The sequence below is a fragment of the Trematomus bernacchii genome, unplaced genomic scaffold (genome assembly GCF_902827165.1).
Source record: "Trematomus bernacchii unplaced genomic scaffold, fTreBer1.1, whole genome shotgun sequence".
In the NCBI taxonomy this organism is placed as follows: Eukaryota; Metazoa; Chordata; class Actinopteri; order Perciformes; family Nototheniidae; genus Trematomus; species Trematomus bernacchii.
The window spans coordinates 57,188-73,832 of NW_022987614.1; the positions used below are offsets into that span (position 1 = coordinate 57,188).

A 16,645-nucleotide genomic window follows, 5' to 3' on the forward strand; every position below is an offset into this window, starting at 1 on the left:
CTCAAAAGTTGGGCCATTTTATCATCATGCGCGAATGAGCAACTCTCATAGGAATGAATGAGGCCCCGCCTCCCACGCTGTATCCAGTTCTTATTATACATCCATGAGGAGCCCTGTGACCATCAGATTTGACGACGCTGATTGGCTGAAATTATGTTTCGGCGGCATAGTTTAAAGATAGCAACAGTTGGCTTCTGCTGCACTTGCTGCCCTCTCGTCTGGGCGCTGTGCATAGCGCCCAGACGAGAGGGAGTAATGATACACGGGCAAGGCCAGGCAGGAAACATGTGACTTATCAGTAACTTTAGACATCGTAACACAATTTTAAACGAGATTTTATTGTAGATTATACATTTTACTGATACGAATTATATAATATTTACCTTGTTTATTAAAAATAAAAATAAAAATAAAAAATATATTTTTTAAATATATATATATATATATATATATATTTTTTTTTTTTTTTTTTTTTTAATGTGGGAAGAGGGGGGGCGGCGCCCCTAGCGCCCCTATGGGCCGGCTGCCACTGGATGTGAGTATCATAGAAAGGAAAAAAGAGTGGCAAATAAATGAAGTGGGAATTAAAACGAGTATGTATCTGAACAAAAAGTATTACAATTACCTCAAAATGTACACAGATGGATCTAAGAAGCAAGAATGTGTGGAGATAGGCATGTATATCCCAGAATTCAAAATATCAATCGCAAAACGAGTGTCAAATAACCTATCAGTTTATACAGCAGAAATACTCGCAGCAATTATTGGGCTACAATGATTTGAAGAGGTCGGACCTGATAGGGTGGTGATATGCACAGACCCACTATCGCTTTGGAAAGTATACAGTTGACAATAACAGTTAGAGCATATTTAATCATTGAACTTAACCACTGCTTACTGAGACTTCAGAGGAGGTGAATAGATGTGCAGTTATGCTGGGTATTGGGTATTGGGTAGCAATACCAGTTTGACTTGGAAAAGGAGAAGGAAAAGCAATAATTAAGAAGAAGGGTATGGAAATATGACAGAAAAGGTGGGAGGAAGATCAGAAAGTGAGGAGATACCACAAGTTACAAAAATCAGTCATAATAAAGATCTATATACAGAAAGGAACAGACGGGAGGAGATCATCACCACTAGACTCAGACTGGATCATACAGGATTAAACGGCACAATGTTTTTAAAGGGAAAAAGCAAAGTTGAAGAATGCAGGGGGTGTGGGGTGAAAGAAAATGTGGAACACATCATATTACACTGCAACATGTACAAAACAGAGAGGGAAAAACTAAGAGACAGGGTCAGAGAGGCAGGAAGGGAGTGGAGCCTGATGGGGATACTGGGAACAGAAGGTGAGGGGGTAAGAGCTACCAGGAAGGCCATTCTTAAAGGGCCCATGTCATGGCCATTTCCACTGATCATAATTACATTGTTGAGGTATACTAAAATAGATTTATACTGTGCAATTTTCCAAACTCACATTGGTTTCGCATACAGCATCTCTGTCAAGCATGTGTATTCAGCAGTATTCACTTTCTCCACTAAACGACTCGTTGGAGCTCTTGCCCCCCCCTCCCTGTGAGCCTAGTGTGCTCCGATTGGTCAGCTCGGCCACTCTGTTCTGATTAGTTAACCACCAGAGAGGCTGCGCCCATGTCTAAACGGCTGCTCTCAGCCGAACATCAGTCTTATCATGGCGTATATTTTATATACATATATATATTTTTAACTGTTGTTATAGAAGAGTGTGACGGCCCCAGGGCCTTTGTCTTACGATGGGGTGGAGCTGAAGAGGCTAATCAGCGCGATCACGGACACCTGGCCGGAGCCGAGGTGCTAGCCAGCTGCCGGGAGTCACACGGCAGCCTCTCTCCCTCCAAGCAGCACAGCAATCCTCTTCCCTGACCACGTATCTCTGCATTTACCACAATAAATGTGCCGTGGTTTTGTAAACTCGTGTATGTCTCCTTGTCTTTCCGTTGTGGCCTTCCGAGTGTGGATCTATCTAATCAATCTAATGAACAGCTTGTCAGCTAATATGCTAACCTAGCTTTGTTTACCTTGGTAGCTAACGTTAGCTCGGAGGAACGGCAACTATAATGTAGAGTAATAAAACTACTATGAACAAAAGCTAGTGGTTCATATTAGGCTAGCAATAACGTGTTTATAATTGCAATGTTATACGGGTAGTCTGCTACGTTCGGTCATACATTGTAACGGTCATGAATACATTGTTTTGCGCTAGCATACAGCTAGCCTCGTAGCTATACATGCAGTATATGTCCTGTCACAATGTACGTAAATCACCCGGAGTATACTGTATGAGTATTCCGTGTGTGTGACTGCAGACATTCTCCTGCCATGACAAACATGTAAGGCCATCTGCTGACATTGTAGTATATATATATATTTAAACGCTAGCAACGTCGCATCACAAAAATGTTTTTCCGACCAAAGCTAGCTCTAGCTCTAGCTCTAGCTCCGTGTTAGATCGGTTGCATACACGCTACGCCAGCTATAATGTAATTACGTTTCGCGACTGACCGCACGGCAAATCACCCGGAGTATACTGTCAATAGGTATTTTGTATGTGAATGCAGACATTCTCCTGCTATGAGATACATGTATGCAAGGCCATCTGCTGATATTAGAGGAAAGTAAAACTATACTTACCTTCAAAACCTCTCTTAAAGAGCACCTTCGGGGGAAAGCATTGCAAAACTGGCCCCGGTAATGGTACAAATCTCAACCTGTCGTACAATGGACAGCTTCCCCCCCCCATCTATGTATATACTCGCATTTTAGACTCTGTTACTAACTGTATATCTGTAGACTTGGTATGTCTTAAATGTCCGGTTAGGATGTATTAGAACGAAATCTAAAATGAAAATTGTAAATAAGCCATCTGTATGTAAAAAACCACCTGTATGTAAATTGTAAATAAGCCATCTGTATGTCAAATATGTCTTATATGTCTTAAATGATATGATGAATTGGAAATGGGGGACCCTGATGTAAACAAGACGAAAGTCTTTCTCTGGTCTGCATCCCCTTAACAATTGTATGTTTTGAGCTGTACTGTACTGTACCCAATATACAAGCTGTTCATAAACTTTTCAATCAATCAATCAATCAGAGTTGATATATGGAAACTCTAGCAACTTAGTTAGCACAGTTAGCACTGTGTCAATGGCTTAGCAGTCCAACACAGTTTACACATTTAAACAGTCTTGTTTGATAAATACACAAATAACAATGCAAACTTACAGGTTGTGTACCCGGATCTTCCCCTGCTCCAAACGGTCCAAACAAGCTGTGCATATCCGGCCTCAAACTGGGCAATGTTTTGGAAGCTTTCGTCTGTGAAATGCCGGTTCTTCGAACCTCTGGAGGAGGAACACGCCGCTGCTGGTGTGGCCATAGCTCTTCGGGATTGGTCCATTTCGTTCCGGGTACCGCATGACATCAGGCGGTACCCGGAAGAATCAAATGGGCAGTGACGTATCTCCAACGAGGCGTTTTGGGGAGGTATTTTCTGTGTTAGAGTTTTACTCGCTACAGGGTGTACTTTCAGGGTTTTGACTCTGCACACCGTTTACATGCATAAAAACCTTCATAACACACAAGGGGACGGGTAATAACCGGAAAAGCATGACATGGGAGCTTTAAGTATTTGAGGGAAACAGGATTGATTGGAAGAATTTAAAACAACGTAAACAACACAATGGTATAATTCCACAAGTGGTGATAGGATGATATGGTGATACACACTCTTGTACAGTAGGTGGCGGTATGCACCTTAAAGTTGTTTGCAATCCGCCATAAACCGAGAGAAGAAGAAGAAGAAGAAGAAGAAGAAGAAGAAGAACCTGGATCGAGGTGGCGTCTCGTCGCTCCGGTTCTCTCTCTGTGAGAAAGTGTGTGTGAGCTCCAGCACTACTGATCCATCGTCTGTGTGTTTGGATAAACCTCTGAATGGAATGTGTGCTCTTTTTTCTGGAGCGTTTACCTCGGACTATAGGAGATAGCTTAGCATGCTAGCTGGAAACACGTTAGCAACACTAGTCAGATTGAGCGTTTGATGGAGAGAGTAACGGTGTGTTTAACGGAGTTTGCAGGAAAAGGTGATCTAGTAAACATGAGTAAAGTCCAAATGCTGCTGTTGTTGAAGAAGCAGCGACTCACTGTTGAAGAGATATTTACTCTGTTTGAAAAAACGATAGCAGAGTACGAGGAGGAGCTGTCTCTTTCCAAAGAGGAGAACAAGAGACTCCAGAAACTACTGGACGCTGTTTTACAGCCTCAGCTTCGGCTACACAGAGCAGGTCTGTTCCCTTTACCCTTAATTAACACTTTACACTCTTCAGTAGCACTTTATTATCACATTAATAACACTTTAGACCAGGGGTCACCAACCTTTTTTAGGATGAGGGCTACTTTCACAAAATAAAACAAGTCGGGGGCTACTTTTACTCCTATCTTTTGTTTTTTGCAGTGTATATATTTAGCACATTTTAACATTATTAATGCTTACCTTTAACCTTTGTGTGCTGTTTGGGTCTCTGGGACCCGTTTTCACTGTTTACTAAAATAACATGTATTCAATTTAATGATCTTAAAGGGCCCATGTCATGCTTTTCCGGTTATTACCCGTCCCCTTGTGTGTTATGAAGGTTTTTATGCATGTAAACGGTGTGCAGAGTCAAAACCCTCAAAGTACACCCTGTAGCGAGTAAAACTCTAACACAGAAAATACCTCCCCAAAACGCCTCGTTGGAGATACGTCACTGCCCATTTGAGTCTTCCATTTAGTTCCGGGTACGGCATGATGTCATGCGGTACCCGGAACGAAATGGACCAATCCCGAAGAGCTATGGCCACACCCAGCGGCGCTGGCCGCACCCTCTGCCAGCCTAACATTTACTGTTGGAAGCTCTGGTTCAGTTCACAATCGATCCAGTCATGCCAATGCCAAGGACCTGTTTCCTGAAATGTGAGGATAAATCTGAGCTGTTTGTCCTACCGACGGAAGAACCACGACGAAGTCAGTGGTTGAAATGTCTTTTTAACACTGTTCCTTCAGAGGTTCGAAGAACGTTACTGTGTGCGCGGCATTTCACAGGCGAAAGCTTCCAAAACATTGCCCAGTTTGAGGCCGGATATGCACAGCATTTGAAACTGAAGGACGATGCTATTCCTAGTTTGTTTGGAGCAGGGGAAGATTCGGATACACAACCTGTAAGTTTGCATTGTTATTTGTGTATTTATCAAACAAGGTATCTACCACGACTGTTTAAATGTGTAAACATGTTTCGGACTGCTAAGCCAGTGCTAAATGTGCTAACTAAGTTGCTAGCGTTTCCATATCAACTCTAATATCAGCAGATGGCCTTACATACATGTATCTCATAGCAGGAGAATGTCTGCATTCACACACGAAATACTCATAGACAGTATACTCGAGGTGATTTACCGTACGGTCAGTCGCGAAACGTAATTACATTATAGCTGGCATTCCGAGCGTGTATGCTACCGAGCTAAACAACAAGGCTACTAAGAGCTAGACATGAGTTTGCTCGGAAAAACATTGTTTTTATGCCAGCTACAATGAATGTAGCAGACTACCCATATAAGATTGCAATTGTAAACATGTGCTTGATAGCCTAATATGAACCACTATCTGTTGTTCATAGTATAGTATAGCATATTGAACAACTGAACAACTAGCAAACGTAGATTAGCATTGTAATCCAGCTGGCAAGCTGACGAACATCAAACAACTACGTTTATTTCACACTTCCAGCAGAGACAACGGGGAAATCCCCTTTCTTTGCCCGTTCACAGACCCCCAAAGGACGACCTAGAGACCTCCAAGAGGTGTCCCTGAAATGGGGACTCTGTTTATTTCACACTTCCAGCAGAGACAACGGGGAAATCCCCTCTCTTTGCCCGCTCACAGACCCCCAAAGGACGGTACATTACAGTTGGCTTTCCTCCGACGCTGATAGCATGTATAGCTAACGAGGCTAGCTATACATTCTAGTGGGAAACATTGTATTCATGCCAGTTACAATGAATGACCGAACGTAGCAGACTACCCGTATAAGATTGCAATTATAAACACATTATTGCTAGCCTAATATGAACCACTAGCTTTTGTTTATAGTAGTTTTATTACACTCCATTATAGTTGCCGTTCCTCTGAGCTAACGTTCATATCGTGTTTGCTAACAAGGTAAACAAGATAGCTAGGTTAGCATATTAGCTGGCAAGCTTACTGTGTTGATTAGATAGATGGATTAGATAGATCCACACTCCTACCACAACTACTACTAACGAATCTAAAACAACTAAGTTTCTCTAATATTTTGTGATTTGCATTTGATTTCGTCCTGCCAGATCCTGGCGGAAAATACATGACGGAGACGGGACTACCACACTGAGGCCTCGTCCTAAAAAGCCCCGGCTGCGAAGATGCCGACAACGGGGAGGAATGGATGATATACCGTGTATATATGTATATTTATGTTCATTTTGTACATTTCTAAAAATAAAGTTTGATGGAAATACTTAGTAGGCCTATCCTTTCTTCCCTGAATTATTTGCTCCTATAACATATCATTCATATATAGCAAACCATGATTTGATTTCTCATCAAACAGTAGTAGTTTATTACAGGTAAAAATAACTTACTCTTCTATAACAACAGTTGTAGGTACAGTTCGGTTAGTTAGCGTATAAAATATACGGCTGTACCGACACCATTATAAGACTGATGTTCCGAGAGCGAGCCGAAAAAAGCACTGTTAGACATGGGCGGAGCCTCTCTGGTGGTTGACTAATCAGAACAGAGTGGCCGAGCTGACCAATCGGAGCACACTAGGCTCACAGGGAGGGGGGGGCAAGAGCTCCGACTCGTTTAGTGGAGAGAGTGAATACTGCTGAATACACATACTTTACAGAGATGCTGTATGCGAAACCAATGTGAGTTTGGAAAATTGCACAGTATAAATCTATTTTAGTATACCTCAACAATGTAATTATGATCAGTGGAAATGGCCATGACATGGGCCCTTTAACCTGCTTTATTTGGTGGTGGACCTCACCTCCTCTAGGGGGTCCACACCTCCTCTAGGGGGGACCTCACCTCCTCTTGGGGGGTCCGGGGGAGTGCACGCCCGGGAAGATTTTTTTTTAAATGTTGAAGTGAAATGCATCAATCTGGTGCACTTTGAGCACAAAATGAATTGATGGATACAGCTCTCAACACTCATATGAAAGGGAGCTGTATACTTTTCAATGATCCAAACATCTTTAGAATATGATCACAACCAATAACAAATCATTTAAACTGGTTTATTCTTATCTTATGTTACCTAGTTAGCATTCTTTCTTTCTATTTATGCATATTTGACTTATCACTCCCCTTTTAAACAGCTTTTTTACTGTCCTATACACATTGGAATGATTTTTTACTTTATCTATATTAAATAGATAAAGGTATGCACTCTCTCTCTCTCTCTCTCTCTCTCTCTCTCTCTCTCTCTCTCTCTCCCTCCCTCTCGCTCTCTCTCGCGCTCACAGAGGCTGTGTGCTCCTCTGTGGCGATGACGGCTTGCGTTAAAACATAATAATAAACATATTTGTAAAGTGGGGGGACACAAACGGGATTTCGAAAAGTGGCGGGGACATGTCCCCCCTGTCCCCAGTGGAAATTACGCCATGCGGGTGTGTGCGTCAAGTGCAACACACACAGAGTAAAACTCTGCCCCTCATGTGCTGTATAGGCTGGCACGACTAGGCTGTTCAATTGGGCTGATGTGTTGTGTAGATTCTGCCAGAAGGAAAATCACGGTCAAACTCCTTATGAAGTGGTGCTGCTCCACATTGCTTTTCTTCCCGACTGCAACGCTGGTCCCGCAAATCAAGCAAGAACGTGATTGGTCGATATTCATTGTGGGGGTGGGGGGAGGAGGGGTGTTAGATAGATATAGAGTTGTAGTAAGTAGATAGAGTTCGCTATGATTGGGGTTTCGTTTATGCATAGGGTAGATTCTTTTAATTACATTTCCTAAATGTAGACCTATCATGCTATATTTAAATGATATATTGTAGGGCCATACCTATATAAGGTATATTTATACGTTTCTGTTTTCAAAATACCAAACAGATCATGCATTTTAGCCATAGACTGTATATATAAATGGACGTAGGGTCCGTGACGTCACCCATAGGATTCTGCAGAGTTGCCGAGAAGCCCTTAGTAGGCGGAGTCGGCCACTAACGGCTCGACAGTGACGTCTGAGTCTAACTCCCGCCTGCTCCAGCCTGCTCCAAATAAGGGCAAACAGGCGGAGCCGAGGCGGGACCTGCTGCCTCCGGGCTGGAAGTTCCAGAGCTAGCTCAAGCTACCAAGCTAAGCTAACATGCTCACTATCTGCACACTGCCGTCGCATTTTACGTTTCTAAGGTAAGCGGACATGAGACTATTCAGCAAAACTAGTTTTTAGCATAATACTTCAGAATCTTAAAATCCCTTAACGTTTGTATGCAATTGTGCTAAATTAAACACTGGAATCAAGCAAATATTAATGTTTGCATGACATTAGTTATTTATATTTTGCCATCACTTAATTATACGTTTAATACATTTAAGTTAAGCTAAGGTACATGTGATGATAGCTAGTTAGTGCTCTTACCTGTGAGGCCTCCTCCAAACAGCATTATAACCAGACTGTATCATTAAAACTACAAGTACCAGTTCCAGATCCTTGACTTTAGACAAACAATTCAAAAGACAAAATGTATTTAAAGACCAATCTTTATTTGAAGGTGCCTCTTAACCTGAGATATTAGTTATACAGTAATAGTATTGACAATCTAAAAAAACTGAGCAACTCAACAGTCAACTTTATATTTCTTATAGTCTAAAGCATTTATTATTTTCATTTTTCCCCTCTCATATTCAGTGTGGACGGATTGAGACAGCGTGGTGTCCAGAGAGCTGCAGAGACTTCAGAGAGAAACCTCCGTGTGATGGACGTCCAATCTGTTGGTTTGGCCGGAGAGGACTGAGGGTCTTTCCTCTGCGAGGAGGACCAGGCCTGATGGAGAAGCCCATGCATAGCTGATACCACCTGATCAGGCCTTGTCTGTCACTTTATTTGACTAAATGTGTTTACTTATACATTTAATAGGTTTACACCTTCTGTCCATATGTGCTTTTTATTTAAAACATGTTTGATTAACTTTTGGTTCAGATTTCAATAAATTGAATTTGTATTTGCACTCCTTTTGTCCATTATTCTTACTGAAAATGTTAGATTACACATTCACATCTGACTGAAGATTGGCCCCATTTATTTGCGTTGCAAACTCTGCGGTACAAGGTACATGTTGTGAAGCTCATGAAGTGAGGCAAATAGAAATAATCAGCTGATGGAGTGTAGATGTGGAAATAGGTGCATTCGATCAGCTGACTTCACAATAAAAGTAGTTTCTTAGTGAATGTCCTGTACTGGTCTTAAAATCTCATAACATCAGCTTTTAATTTTCCTCTTGGATGTTCTTCTTGACCCTCGGAGAAAGAGGAGATGCTGAGTCGTGTCTTTCAGGCATGTCCTTTCCTAACAAAAATTACAGGAAACATAAAACATATTATTGCAGAACAAGTGTGTTATTTATGAAAGAGGTGTGTTTGTGTTTAGGGGCTGTAGATATAATTATTTTGTAATTGTAATGTTTTTTTTTATTTCAACAGTGAGCTACAAAGACAATCAGATTATGAATGAACAGTATGACATTCATCAACATTGAAATATATTTTATTATCAAAATAATATTTAACTGTTATTAAAACAAGCTTGCTCTGTTGTCTCACTGAAAGAATAACTTTTACCACGTTTTTACAGACAATATTGAGAGATAAATAGCAGTTGTCACTATGCGTTAAATATCTTTGCCTTCAATACATTAAATTAGAAAGCTGACAGTCATATTGCTTGTTAACATCTAAATGTAACCCTTTGCATGGAAAAAACCCTCAACTTCACTGATGTGTAGGTGATCTAGTATTTAGTATTGTTTAATGGAATGTATAGCAGTGTATTAAAGTCAATACTTCATTTATTTAAACCAATATCTTTCTTGATTCTTTGTACAGTATGAAAAAAGAGTATTTGTACCTGTGCTGAAGTTCACTGCTGTGAGGAGTCCAGTTCTGTCTCTCACTCTCTGGTCCATCCTGTCTGCATAACCTGGGCACTTTAAACAAACAGATATATATGTAAAGAACCATGTGTACAAACAATATAACTTATTCTCTTCTGTTGAACATGTTGGATTGTGTATTGGCCGAGTCAGGGTCCTTTTTATTTTACTGTAACTTTGGAAGTTGTGTTACCAATGCTTACTGTTTATTTGATACCAATTTGGTAATGCAATTAATAAAAACAACAAGGTTTGGGTTCGTTCTTCAGATGACTGTGATGTTAACGTGTAAGCTCAATAATGAACTCCAGCTCAACCAACCATATTGTAATATCTAAGTAATCATCTTGAAATATGACATTAATAATTGTAATATACACACATCTGATTGTGAGGTTGATTTCACATACACTACTTCGACGTTAGCTTGTCTACATACTTGAGCATAGCCAATTTAAATTAACCTTAGCGATGCATACAGTTCCTACCTACATAATAAAATATCTCTCTAAGTTACAAGGATGACCTTATTTTATCAACCTCAAACAGAAGCCGTTTGTTCTACAGTATTATCCCACTTAACGCTTAACACTTGTCTATTTCGTTTGAACCTTTATATATACAGTCTATGGTTTTAAGTTAATTTGGAGGCTAAGATTAGCATCGTTAGCACCGATGTAGCTACCACTCGCTTACACGCTAACCCAAGCCTTAACATTCATTACGTAGCTGATTGAAATCATAAACACATAAATAAAGTACTCGAATTTCACTTACCGCAAAACCGCATTCATGCACCGTCTGTTTTAACCGCAGAGCGAGTCACAATAGTCCGATATATAAGCATGAAGAACAAACAAACACGGCCGGGGTCAAGTTGTGTTCCCTGGATGAACTGAGCAGGCAGAATCCCTGTAGCTTCACGGAGACGGAGCAGCTAGCAGAGAGACAAGAAGCTAACAGCAGCAGTCACTTGACAGAGCTGTCACTCAATGCGACCACGCCCTAATTTCTGCAAAAACTTTAAGACCTAATATAAATAAAAGGGTCATGTTAGAAAACAATTCACTCACAGATTCATAATCATGAAGGTGGAATCTAACTATATACATAATAATATTTATTGCATCCAGGGCTAGAAACGTTTTTTTTTCTGCTGTGAAATTGGGCATTTTAACATGGGGGTCTATGGAAATTGCTCCTTTCTGCAGTCATCGCCTATCGGCCAATATATGAACTGCAGTTTGTGGCACTTCCGTATTGGCGTCCCGGCTCTTCCCCAGAGTTTGCCGCTTGGGTGTCAACCATCAAAATTGAGCAAGGGGGGCCAGAGATATGCATGGTATCCACCCAAATGAGCCCAGAAGTGGTTTCTTTTTGCTAAATCACATTAAGAAGGCAAGTAATTCCACACATTGACTCTTGACAAGGCAGACATGTTCATTGAAAACCATTCCAGGGTTCTACCTCATGAAGCTGACTGAGAGAAGCCAAGAGTGTGCAAAGCTGTTATCAAGGCAAAAGGGGGCTACTTTGAAGAATCTAAAATAAAAATCATATTCTTAATTTTTTAACACTTTTTTTGTTAACTAGATAATTCCATATGTGTTCTTTCATAGTTTTGATGTCTTCAGTATTAATCTACAAAGTAGAAACAAATTAAAATAAACAAAAACCATTGAATGAGAAGGTGTCCAAACTTTTGACTGGTACTGTATATAAAACACACACATTTTAATATTTAGCAGGTTCCCTCATCTATAATCATTTATACAAGCGCAACTTTGAACATGTACAGCAGTAAAATGCAACATACACAATAATCAAGAAACATCATAAATTGAACACTGACAGGGAACATTTTACTGCACCATCATTACTTTTACATAAGAAGGTGCCGTAAAATGTTCTGTTAATACTTGCATACTTTTACTTAAATAAGCTTTGAATGCAGGATTTTAATTTTTTAACAGAGTATTTTAATTATATACTGTAGGTGTAGTGTATCTGTGAACGATCCCAAATACAATTCCTTGTTTACATTGCAGCTAGTGCTACGCCAGAAGAAAAAAACCTTTTTCATTTTTAACTGGAAGTGGAAAGGGGCTGGGCTACATAAGGTGAATTGAGCCAACAAAAATACACAATAGGTGGGACTAAGAAAGATAATGTGAAAATATAAAAACAAAGGCATTAATTAGGGCTGCAAAATGTCTCCCATTGTAATGGTGATTAGATTTTTAAATGCTAACACTTAACAGTTTGTTCTGACTGTGTGTTTCCTGTTTCCTGCAGACGTCCAGCTGCTGGTGGTGGTTAAAGAAGAGCTTCTCCCTGACCAGCAGGAGTGGAGCACCAGTCTGGACCAGGAGGACCCAGAGCCCCCCCCACACATTAAGCAGGAACAGGAGGAACTCAGGATCAGTCAGGAGGGAGAGCAGCTTCAGGAGCTGGAGGAGGCTGATATCACCAAGTCCACTTTCACTCCTGACCCTGTGAAGAGTGAAGATGATGAAGAGAAACCTCAGTCCTCACAGCCTCATCAAAGACAAACTGAACACATGGAAACAGAAGCTGATGGAGATGACTGTCGAGGACCAGAACCAGCCAGGAACTCGGATCCAGAGAGAAGTTTACAACCAAAGACTGAGGACGACACTGGAGACTCTTCTGAACCTGACACTGGAGACTCTTCTGAACCTGACACTGAAGACAGTTTTGATTGGAAAGATACCAGAGAACCTGCATCAGGCTCAAACTCACTGAAAAATAGACATGAATCTGTCAGTGATCCACGACGTAGTGCTGAAAATAAAACATTCAGCTGCTCAGTCTGTAAGAAAGCCTTTTCACAGAGGGGAAGTTTAAAGACACACATGAGAACCCACACAGGAGAGAAACCATTTAGCTGCTCAGTTTGTACCAAATCTTTTGCACAGAGGGGAAATTTAAAGACACACATGAGAGTCCACACAGGAGAGAAACCATTTAGCCGCTCAGTTTGTACCAAATATTTTGTGCTGACTGGAAATTTAAATGAACACATGAAAATCCACACAGGAGAGAAACCATTTAGCTGCTCAGTTTGTACCAAATCTTTTGTGCAGAGAGGAAATTTAAATGATCACATGAGAATCCACACAGGAGAGAAACCATTTAGCTGCTCAGTTTGTACCAAATCTTTTGCACAGAGGGGAAATTTAAAGACACACATGAGAGTCCACAGAGGAGAGGAAAAATAGAGCTGCAAGTTTGTGACAAAATATTTAAATGGCGTAATCGTTTCAAAAGACACAAGTGTGTTGGTCGTCAGCTGCTTCTGAAACTGTAAGGGAATACATTTGTCTATTTTGTATCCGGATTACCTAATGCCGTTACATGTAATACGGTACTCCCTAAGCCTGATTTCACCCACCTGCAACCGATTCGCGAATAATCACAAATGTTCATTTCTTTGACCCCTTGACTCGACTATTTCTTGTTTAATAATCGTTACATCTCCTCAGGACCAAGTTCCCGTGTCCTGCCTTTCACCTGCTCATCACCCACTGCTCATTTAAGGTGGACTCACCTTTACAAGGGACCAGCTAGTCTTAGTGTCTTAATGGAAACGTTTTGTAAAGTGATGCTAGACCAAAAACGTGCTGTTGGGTTGTGTGCTCTCTGCAGGACGGTGTCTGTACTCAAAGATTGTTTATGAAATGAGAGCTTCACTCTGTTTTTGTTGTCTAAACAACGCCAACAGAGCGATACGTCTTCTTTCCAGCAGATGGCATAAATGTTACATCATCCAGTTCAACTGTCATCCACATATTAATGATTCAAAACAGCAATGTGTAAGATATGGCTAGTGATTGACTAGTTCATCAGAATGTGAAGAGGTTACAGTCTTGAGGCCATGTCCAATATGTTTATGTTTTGTTTGATTAAATCTACTGAAATGAGCATTCAATGACTAAATTATTCTTAATTACTGTCATTACATCATGGGTTTGCAATGCAATATTAGAACGCATAAAACCCAACTTTATTTCTTCCAAGTTGCGGGTGTTCATTGTTTAGAAGTCCGCTGTGTTTCATCCAAGCGTCCACTTCGTGCTCCGATAATGCTGAAAGTATCTGTTGTATGCTTTACCTGCTCCAGTAACAAAAGTGTAATTCACTGGACAGAGACAAGAGATAGTGGATGGATCCAGAGGAGAACCAGAAGATAGTCCGTATAGAGCCTTCAGGTTCTGAAAATTATCAGGGATAGAGCTAGGAAGAAACTCCAAAAACCTGAATAGAGCTAGAAGATAGCCAGTACAAAGCCAAGAAAGACCCAGTAGAAAGACAGGAAGGAGCCAAAAGAGTTTGTGTCTTTTAATATTCAAGCTCTTCTCTTAAGATATTAGAACTTCCTATCTCAACATGTATCCTTTTATTCCAATTAAAAATAAACTCAAATATTTACTGCCAATTATTGAGATTGTTTCACAGCTTTATCTTAAATATTTAGACTTGTTTCTTTACATATAGATTACATAGGATGAACAGCACGATCCACTCTGCTGGATTCTGCCCAAATCTGCTCAAAATGCATGCAAACATCTCGCTTTATCCATACTCCTGCAGTTGTATTGTTCTGGATTCATAGTGAAGTGTATTAGATGTTCTGCACTCTTATTATTATGTATTTAATATAAAGTGAAATACCCATAAAGTCAGAAAAGAAAAGAGACTCACTTAAGGAAAAAGGTTCTGAACCAGTGAGAGTTCTTCATTTGCACATAAACATGGTCAAATATTTAAAGTTGTGACCAGATGGTGTCGCCCTAATCCGTGTATCTACGGTCCATTTGTTTTTCTTTATTACACAAGTCAGCGGAAGAGCGTCTGAGAGGCTTTTCTTTTACCTTACTAAATGGTCTAATGGTCATTGGAGCGAGGGGCGGGGAAGAAACTCGCGGAAGTGATTTCAAAACAAAAGCCCTTGGAACGGTGATATTATAAACAAAGGGAAACAAGGTGAGTTTAGTGATCACAACGAAAACGGCCAAGACACATATTGAGCCCAGAAAATGAATGTTATTAAGGGCTGTAAATATAATAGGCCTATGTCTAAAATGGACAACATTGTTAGGAGATATACAGCGATTCTGCACTGCGGTCAACTCAGCCGTCTCTCTCTTTTTTCAAATCAGCTGCTCTTCATTTTTTTCCCTGCTATATTCAATGAGTGATACAAATATTTTTTACCACAAGTTCTTAATAAAACTGACACTGTTGGACTCTGTACTAATTTTACTACTACCAGAAATGAAATGAAGTACTTTTACTGTGTACTTTGTGAGTAATCCTCTGTCAGAGTCCCCTCCATAGTACATAATGCATGTTTTCTGCTGTCTTTGATGAATGATAAAAATACAATTTTACCATTAGTTCTTAATGAAATTGATACTATTTGACTTTGTATTAGTTAGCCTACTACTAAAAATATACAATAGGCGCGTTCACACCAAGTACTTTTCCCACAGTAGTTCATGAGAACTTTAGTTCATGAGAGTTCTTTTAGTTCTGACGAACTAAAGCAGATCGCGTTCACACCAAAATGAGTTCCTGGGGGTGGATTAGGCAAATGAGCCGCTGACGTCACTTCTTCTTCTTCTGCTTTGGTTTTCCTGGCAGGCCGCAAACAACTTCACGGCGAGTACAGTAGGTGGCGGTATGCACCTTAAAGTTGCAATCCGCCAAAAAACCGAGAGAAGAAGAAAAAAAACTTCCGCTTCCGCTGTATGCTTCTGTTTACCTTCCGACCTCAGTCAGACACGCTATGGAGTTGACTGAAGTTGTGGTTTTGGTGCTCGTGTTACACAGCTTCGTAACTGAGTTATTTAAGCCAATAACTCAGCCACAAATACAGATCGACCATTCAAATGCAATAGCAATGCTGATTCGGAGGCGAAGGCGGTTAAGAAGCCTTAACAAAAGGACTGGACGGCGACAAGCACACGCTCTGGACATGTTTCGTCGTAGGACAGCTGAGGAGGATGACCGTTATCACGCCCAAAGAACAGCAATGGTACGTTCAGTAAATCACATTAATACTATCTAATGTAGGATTTATGGAGTTATGTAGGGCTAATTTGTGTCTTTGTATGTGTTCCAGATATGCGAATACTATGGAACGCGTCGTGTCCCGCGCTTTCTCTGGGTGAACAATAGAACGTCGGCCTGGTGGGAAAAGGTGGTGCCAACGTACACCAATGTGCAGTGGATCAAAGATTTCCGAATGTCCAAGTGCTCTTTTCAACTGCTCTGTATGCGCCTGGAAGCAACGTTGGGGAGACGCAACACCAACTACCGGGAGTGTGTACCCGTGCCTAAAAAAATCGCCATAGCACTGTGGAAACTTGCGACCAACTCTGAATACAGGACCATCTCTCATTTGTTTGGAGTC

At 40.7% G+C, this 16,645-nt stretch overlaps 1 protein-coding gene across 1 annotated transcript; it reads left to right on the plus strand.

Annotated features, from left to right (window-relative positions):
* Positions 1-514: 514 nt before the first annotated feature.
* LOC117483767 (zinc finger protein 32-like) lies at positions 515-14,151 on the plus strand. The gene is made up of 2 exons (XM_034132115.1): positions 515-535; positions 12,552-14,151. The coding sequence occupies exons 1-2, from the start codon at positions 515-517 to the stop codon at positions 13,446-13,448; spliced, it is 918 nt and encodes a 305-aa protein (XP_033988006.1). The 3' UTR covers positions 13,449-14,151.
* Positions 14,152-16,645: the final 2,494 nt, after the last annotated feature.

Excerpts from the sequence above, each read along its gene's own strand:
- LOC117483767 (XM_034132115.1), top strand. The coding sequence starts at position 515 with ATGGGCCGGCTGCCACTGGAT. Across the intron at positions 536-12,551 it reads TGGGCCGGCTGCCACTGGAT|GAGTGGAGCACCAGTCTGGA; the intron begins GTGAGTATCATA and ends CCTGACCAGCAG.